The 8,124-nt window shown below is 41.3% G+C and overlaps 1 protein-coding gene across 2 annotated transcripts; it reads right to left on the bottom strand.

Annotated features, from left to right (window-relative positions):
- Window positions 1-3,465: 3,465 nt before the first annotated feature.
- On the bottom strand, window positions 3,466-7,893 carry etaa1a (ETAA1 activator of ATR kinase a). Of its 2 annotated transcripts, XM_029624870.2 has the most exons (6): window positions 7,593-7,893; window positions 7,059-7,193; window positions 6,866-6,945; window positions 6,512-6,621; window positions 4,713-6,427; window positions 3,466-4,211 (listed from the first exon to the last, which is right to left on the bottom strand). In XM_029624870.2, exons 1-6 carry the CDS (start codon window positions 7,732-7,734, stop codon window positions 4,087-4,089), a joined length of 2,307 nt encoding a protein of 768 aa, XP_029480730.2. In that variant the 5' UTR covers window positions 7,735-7,893; the 3' UTR covers window positions 3,466-4,086. The 2 variants fall into 2 exon arrangements, with proteins under 2 accessions (XP_029480730.2, XP_064857645.1); XM_065001573.1 differs by lacking the exon at window positions 6,866-6,945 and having other exon boundaries at window positions 7,593-7,682.
- Window positions 7,894-8,124: the final 231 nt, after the last annotated feature.

The raw sequence follows: 8,124 nt of genomic DNA, 5'->3' as shown, positions 1-8,124 counted from the left end.
CAGGTTACTGAAAAGGGACAGCACAAGTTGGAATGAACTCCAGACATCCTACAGCTACGCTAGCACGGGGGGAAAATCTGCCTCATTTGTACAGATGTCATAATCAATTTCTCTGAGGTGTGAACGACTAAACCAGAACTTCTAGACCAGAACCTATAGCTCAACCTGAAGCAAACTGTCGCGCAATAGAGAAAGTAAGTGTAGGTTGGCTTTGGAGAATATAGAAAGTTTGGCGAGAGTTGCTTGACAGGGTTGGGGTGGTCAATTATCATTTAAATGGGGTGAAGTACAAATTGTTGGTCGTAATGGAACTACACATCTCTTAGCCTTTGAGAAAAGTAGCTTGTCATTCTTGAATCGTGTGATGGAATTCCATCCCAAAAGAGAATGTATAGCTTTCCAAAAACACAACTCCCTTGGTGATAGATTCCCTGTTAATGAAAACCACTCTCTGACCGATCTCCCAGCGGAGCTTCATGTGGTTCTGATTACTCTGGGCTACTTAGTTCCACAAAATTTCATGCAGCCCACTAGTGTTTTCATGATTATGTCGGTTTTCCAGCTCTTAATGAGGTTCGCTCGTAAGTAGCCTGTGCCCTATGGGTGTTCAAAAGCCATTCATCAAATCACCTGTATATTTGTTTGCTGTACAATAAAATGTTGGGTAATAAGAATTACTGATTGAGCCTTCAAGATTATTCACCTCGCATGGGAACCATGGTCATTAATATCTAAATTCAACTCCATTGTTCAGGGTTTCTGATGAACTCCAGCGCCGTTGTTGAGCAGAGACCAGATTTTGTGGAATTCAGCTCAGACTATATCGATTTGCCCAAGATACAATACCTTTTTTTTTTAAGTCAATTATTTAACGCTTCCCTTGTACCTATGTTTGTCCTTTGTAGTTGCGTGCCTTTTTGTTTGCTTAAATCCATACTTTTTAAATGAACGTTAATCAAATACAACCGACTGTTTGCTAGATGGCAACAGTGTGAATGTGCCAGTTGAATCTCCGATTACACAGGTCTATCTCCAAATACTCATAAAATCACAATCTACAGATGGTGTGAAGTTGCCATCTTCGAGAAACAGAAACGAGCAAAGTGATAACCTTTTAAATAAAAAAAGTATGGATTTCAAAACATAGGTAGAAGGTAAGCGTTTCATAATTTACATTTTTTATTGACCCTGGGCGAATCAATATATTCTGAGCTGAATTCCACAAAGTCTGGTCTCCGCTCAACTCCGGTGGTGGAGTTCATCAGAAACCCTGCACCATGGAGTTGAGCTTAGTCAGCAAATGTTGTACCAAAAGTCTGTAGTTCCTTGACTATGCAGCGTTAAAGAAACCAAATACATGAATTACCATCTATCAAGACTAAACTTGGTCTCGGCATCCATTCTAATATTAATCCAGTGAGATAACACAGTGTATCAACATCCCGTGTCAATAAGATTCGATTTGATGAAAGAAGCCTAGAAGTATCAGTGTCCTGACTGATTGGGATGAGACTAATTAATGGAACACTGAGTTGGGGCAAAGAAGGGGTCATTGGGAGTTCAATGCAATTCTCAGATAACGTAATTTGACCTGAAGCGATTGTCAGGTGGCTGCAACAGGGAAACATTATCGGCAGTGAAGACTTTCGTCCATCTTGTTCTAAGTGTCAGGTGGGCCATAAAACCACAAACTGTTCCCCTTTGGTGTGTCATATAGGTGAAATCATGACAAAACATTTGCAATAGTGAACTGTGAAATATTGTTATTTACATTTGGCAAGAGGGTTTAGTCAAATAAAAAAATGAAACAATAGCATTGTAAGTAGGAGATTGGCATCTTGGTGCCACTGATTTGCAGCAACAATGCGCTGCACCCAGACTACCGGTACAGTTACACACCGGTCTGATGATAATGCGACTCTCCTTACATGCGCCCCAGCCGGGGTGGGGAGCAAGCCTCTCCATCAGACAGCTGCCAGCCTACTAATGATTGGACCTGACGAGTCCGTCGGGCTGGGTTGACTGCATAGGGCTGGGCTGCTGAGCAAGGTGCCTCGGAGCACCCCTCGAATGAAACTGAAATGCACAGTGGTGTGTGTGCTGGGTTGAATGGTTTGCCAAACTACATAGACTTAGATGCAGTCCCGGATCTTAAGCACTTACAAATTCACAAAATATATTTAAAAAATGTTTAGCTCATAAGCACTACCTCCAAAACTACTATGTGAAATTATACAAAAGCCCCGGAGCATCACTTTAACAGTAAGATTCCCCTCAAGGTTTTGAGTGGTGTGTCTATCTGCGCTGGATTGAAGGGTTTACCATATACATTACATTAAAATTCCGTTGTCTATGGTTTGTCCCATCAACATGGTGAGCAGAGCTTGCAGGCAGACCAATACAGCTCCTCGAATTACCGAGTGTAAAGGATCTATGTAATAAAGTGATACATGGTGTGGATGTGATTGAAGTGGGGCCAAATCCAAATGAGCGGACTGTTCAGTCAGGGCCAGATCCTGAGGCTCCCACAGTGCAAACTGAAATTCGACTATGGCTGAAGGATTCATAAGATCCCAAGTTACAGGACGCTGAAAGGGTTCAGGTCTCTACTCACACGCTCTACCAAACTGCATGTATGGTGTAGTCGAAGGTTAACCGCTTTCAAACCTTCCTAAAGCCCTGTTTATACCTGGTTCTAACAGGTATAATTTGTTATTTTCTTGTCCACATTCTGATTGTGCCCACATTTTTAGACAGGTGTAGACAATTAAGACACACATTGTTATCTAATTGTGATCAGATCTTCCTGACCAACTCCGGAGGTAGTCGGGGAACCATTGTAGCTGGATATCAATCAAGTGTAAACAGATCTGGATGATGAAGCCATTGAAATCATCATTATACAGGTCTATAAATTAATAGATAACATTATTTTGAAAGAATATCCGTCAAAAAAATGTACATACAGGGTACATGTACATACCGGGATATCTGGTCACCATGTTGACAGACGAGACATTTTACTTGCATGTGCAGATGCAACAGCTATGTGGGCACAATCAAAATGTGGATAAGATCAATAAAGGTATAAACAAGGCTTAAACCATGTGTGCATCTTAAAACGGCACACCACTCCCTATTTAGTTCCCTATGGGCCCTGGTCAAAACTGGTGCACTACTACTACTACTACTATTTGCACTACAGTGTGCCATTTGGGGACGCAGGCCATCTCTGTTGAAAGCACTACTCATTACTGTGTATGCCGGTCCTAAAGGAGCTCATTGTACTGTGTTGACTGTTGATTCATACTGGTTATTTTGTGCGTAGTGACAGTAGTTGTTACACTCAATTGTTGTATTCCACAAGGAGAAATGATGGTATGCTAAAGGAAGCGTGACCTTCCATGACACAGAAACAAAAGGACACTAGATGTCACTGCTGTACACAACACAGTATTGTCTGGAAAAGGGGGGGGTCCTTTTGCAACTTTAATATCTGTGTGCCATCTTTTGAGGCAGTTTCATTATTGTGCAAATGACAAACATATAAACAATGTAAAAAAAACGAAAAAACAAGATAGAATATGAGTTTTTCTGACTGAGCACAAGGCGACTCGTGTTTTATGTCAGAAAAATGCTCATTTTGTGATGCTATGTAATTTACACAACTGATATACAATATAATGAAAAGGCTTAGCCTACTCTACAAACACAACTGATAACATACTCCCTGAAAAGAGGTTAGTTTATTTAAAAAAAGTTGATTTATGAAGTGTTGTGTTAATACATTAATCTAAATAACATTTATATTACTACTACTAAAATCTTATTCAGGAATGGATTGAGTGATGTAAATTATGAGACAAAGGCACAGCAGCTCTAGCCTCGTACAACCATCCTGGACTAGCGAGCTTACATTCGGTTTTGCTAAGAGATCATGATGGTAGTACGAGGCTACAACAACTCTATAGTAGAGCTCTGTATGGTCAGTCTAGCACAAGTCAGCGTTTAGAGTGGCGTTTAGAGTAAGCCAACACTGTCCAACTATAATTCGGAATCTTCTTGTATATGTGCACTGTACCAGAATCAGGTTGGAGCCCTTAGGTTGTGGACCGTCTGCATCCGCTGCCGTCTCTTCTCCATGGCCTGCTGTTTCTTCAGTTCAATCTCCACCACAGAACATTTCCCAGCTGCTTGGGTTGAAGCGAAAGCTGAAAAAAAATGATAAGCAGATGAGTCAAGAGGAGGGTTACACCATCATTGACTCTCAGTGAAGTACAAGTCTAATGAATATTACTATTTTATCACAGCAATAGAAGGGCTCAGTATTCTGGGGCGAAATGAATGTGAGTAAATGCTTTAACATCCACAATTTTTTTAAATTTGAACCTTTATTTAACTAGGCAAGTCAGTTAAGAACAAATTCTTACATACAATGACGGCCTAGGAACAGTGGGTTACCTGCCTTGTTTAGGGGCAGAACGACAGATTTTAGCTCTGGGATTCGATCTAGCAACCTTTTGGTTACTGGCCCAATGCTCTAACCACTAGGCTACCTGCTGCCCCAAATATCAAATAGCCCCAAATAGCATTAACATCATAAAATAAGCATTGACGTCAATGCGCTTACACGTTTCAAGTTGAGATTCATGCCTTTTTCACAGCTGCATAACACATTTATTTGCCGTCTCAGACAACTCACGGTAGCTTACCTTTGTTGGTCACAGGGATGGACATGCAGCCAGACGGTCTATTAAAGGTGAACCGAGTGGGGGTTTCAGTCACATAGACAGGTGACGGGAATGACGACAGCCGCGCTCCACTCCCAGTGCCTTGTTGATTAGATGTGCTCCCAGCTACAGAAGTGCTTTTGACCTGAGTACTTTGGTATGGCCCTTCTCCTGCTGCAGGGTTCTGTAGCCTATACGTGGAGTTAGCGGTAACATTTCCAGCTGAGGAATTGTAACTTGGTCTTTTACAACCAGAGACCACAGTAACAGGTACTTTGTTGTTATTGAAAGAGTGGGTGAGAGTGCTACCGTTCCCGGGGGCCGATTGTGAATAAACTGAAATGTTGGGATATTTGGATTGTGTGGTCTCGGTCGTTTGATTTACATTGGATCTGCTGCTATTCAAAGGTGCAGAGACAGGGACAAACGTCTGTCTTTCCGTCTGATTACTGGGCAGGGATTGAGTGCGTGTGATAACAGGGTCCTCCATGCTCTGTACCTGGCTTTCCAGGTTATCACATGCTTGACACAATAGGTCATCGTCTTTGTCATCCCAGATGGAGTCAGAAGCAAAGAGAGAGTCCAAGTCGTCCTCTGGAATGACGATGTGGCTAGCTGGGGCCTTGATGACACCTGTTCCCTTCATATTGTTGTTCTCTGTGGGCTTGTGGTAAGAGCTATTATCAACCTGAAGGGGACATGTTGAATAAGAGTTGGAATTTTTTGTGCTTGAGCTGGTTGAGATCGATGTACTTTGAAAAAGAGGCACCTGCGGCCAAGCCTTTATTCCATTAGACTGGTGTTGCGTTTGCTGGCTTAGTTGGTTACTGGACTCCATAGACGGAGCTTTGTTGATTGGAACGAGACTTGGTTGGTTTTGCCGTACGTTCCTATGTGGTGTTGGTTTGACAGTGTCGGGGACATTCCCTGCTTTTGGTAATGCTTCTGAGAGGATACTTTTCGCTTGTACATTAGGATTTGCTTCAAGCGTGAAGGATTTTCTGTTTTTCACAGTTTCATTCTGTCCTTTAGACATAGCTGGTTTTATGTCTCTACTTCCTTGAAGAGCATTTTTGGAAATGGCTGAGGGGTTGATGTTTTCATGTTTTGTTTCATTCGACCCTCTTTGGGTTGAACAATGATTAGGAGCGGCAAAGAGGTCTGGGTTTTGGGTCATCTCAAAAACCAGCGAGTCATCCAGCAAATCATCATTTTCCCAGTCATCATCAAAGTTATTTGCTGAGCTTCTTTTGACAGGATGCGATGAGACGGTCGAAGTGTGGCCATGTATGGAATCTGCATATTTTCCAGGAATGACTTTGGAGGACACAGTGGGAGCAGTTTTCACCTCCAATGACAGAGGCAATGAATTCTGACTTAAGTTACCACTTATGTGTTGAGTTGGTCCATCAAATAAAAAATCCATATCATCTTCCATCTCATGGTCAGGGGGTATCTGGTCTTTGGAGTTTCCCGTGCTGTTTGTTGTAAGGGCGGACTGTGTGCTTTCAGGTGTGACATTACTCAGTAAGGGCGGAGGCTGGTTCTCGTTGCCATCTAAATCCAATATGTCCTCCGAGTCTGACAGAAGCTCCAAACTCTGCTCGTGCATATCATTGACTCGTTCTTCGTCTTGCCTTAACATGTTGAAATCAAACTGTTTTGCCAACTTTAAAAGGTCATCCACTCCATTTGGCCTGTAGAGGGGAAAAAATAAAAATGTAGATATTTGCAAGTGACAAGCTCTGTTCTAATAACTGTTATGTTGTCTTGGGGATTACCTTGGAGATTTCTTCTTGGCCCTGGGCTGCTGCATCTCTGGGGTGCAGGGAATAGCACTGTCTCCAATCCACTGGAGCAAGGATGACTCTGGAACTACAGGTCTCCCATGCTTAAATAAGATCAATTATACCAAATATTACTACAGTAAATATTTCAGAGCAACATAACATAGTATCTGTGAGTATTGAACAGCACTATACTAAGAAAGAGCCCAGTGAAGAAGATTGGCTATATGATGAAGTATGAGAAAAATCACATCACTGGGTCTAGTAATGAACATTGTTCTAGTTTGAACATGAAAATAAATGTATTTGATGGCACACTTGTGGCTAGCTAGCCAGAGTGTTACCAACCTTGGGAGCTATCCTGTTGACGATTTCGGAAATGTCCACAATTCCAACATTTGCAGAGTACTTCTTGCCTCTTTTGCTAACTAAGAAGGAACATGAAAAACGTTAAGGCAGATAAGCTGAGGTAAACTTAAAAAATGTAACACTGCTTAGCCCGGCTACATGTATAGTTATATTGACATGTAAATATAATTACCTGTCCTAAGGGGTGAAGGGGAAGTGGCATCCCAAATGATATCCTGTTGAAGTTCTGATTCATTCATTGGTGACTCTCCTTTGTTGAATACATTGCTGTATCTTGATCTTGTCACACGAGTTGGCGTCTTGAAATCTGATGTTAGATATGTGAATGATTATGTAATTGTAATTGGCACACGTGGTAACAGTTAGCTAACTAACTAGCTAAACTAAAAAAGTAGCTAGCTACATGCCATTAACTCCTAGCTAGTTAGCAAACTAAACTTCATTCAACATGGAGTGGAGTTTATTCAGCTACTAGCTAGCTAGCTTTGGGCACCATCTAGCTAGAACATAGGTAATGTTATATACACTAACTAGCTAGCACAAATAACATTAGTAGATCAACACCGTACATTAGCTAGGTACGTTACATAGCTAATACGCTGTTTTCATAGCTTACGGGCTACAGGAATAGCTATTTAGCTAGCTACTTAGCTGAATCAGTGGCTGGTCATTTCAACACATCATTCGTGGCTTGCAAGCTACTGACCTTGACAGGTTTTTGGAAAATCAATGAGAGATGGAGTTGCTTGCGTTTGTTTGGGGCTTCTTCTCAGTCTGTTTGTTTTCGGTTTCCCTCCACCTTGCTTGCTCTCGTCTGTCATATTGTTCGCAGGGACAGTAACTGGCATTTATAGTGAAACTTTATATAAAGATATGTAGGTACCAGAATGTATTTAAATACATCGTGTAAAAGCGAAATGTAGACGAGTTGTTTTGGAACAACGTCAGAGATTCAAACATTCCGCCATGTTGTTCCCATGATTCAGTTCGACTTCCGTCTCAGAACGTTTTCTTTTTCCGAGGGAATCCAATTTGCGTTGTTGCTGCGCATCAAATACAAGCATGCATAGAGATACAACGAAAACATACAACTAAAATAGCTACTGTTCCGAATTGGAAATGTTAGATTTGTTATGAATTATTTTGTTACATTTGGTTAAATAAAGGATACATTACATTAGTATTATTATTATTATTTATGTATATATTCAATAGCATAGTCCATGTGTATTATGTGG

Source organism: Oncorhynchus nerka, linkage group LG15 (genome assembly GCF_034236695.1).
Source record: "Oncorhynchus nerka isolate Pitt River linkage group LG15, Oner_Uvic_2.0, whole genome shotgun sequence".
NCBI lineage: Eukaryota > Metazoa > Chordata > Actinopteri > Salmoniformes > Salmonidae > Oncorhynchus > Oncorhynchus nerka.
This window is presented reverse-complemented; position numbering and strand designations above follow the sequence as displayed.

What these genes read in the sequence shown, in the direction of transcription:
- etaa1a (XM_029624870.2), bottom strand. Translation starts at nt 7,734, where the DNA reads ATGCCAGTTACTGTCCCTGCGAACAATATGACAGACGAGAGCAAGCAA. An exon ending in TCAACAGGATAGCTCCCAAG is followed by an intron (nt 6,622 to 6,865) that starts GTTGGTAACACT and finishes ATCTTATTTAAG; the next exon opens with CATGGGAGACCTGTAGTTCC. An exon ending in CATCCCTGTGACCAACAAAG is followed by an intron (nt 4,212 to 4,712) that starts GTAAGCTACCGT and finishes ATTTTTTTTCAG; the next exon opens with CTTTCGCTTCAACCCAAGCA.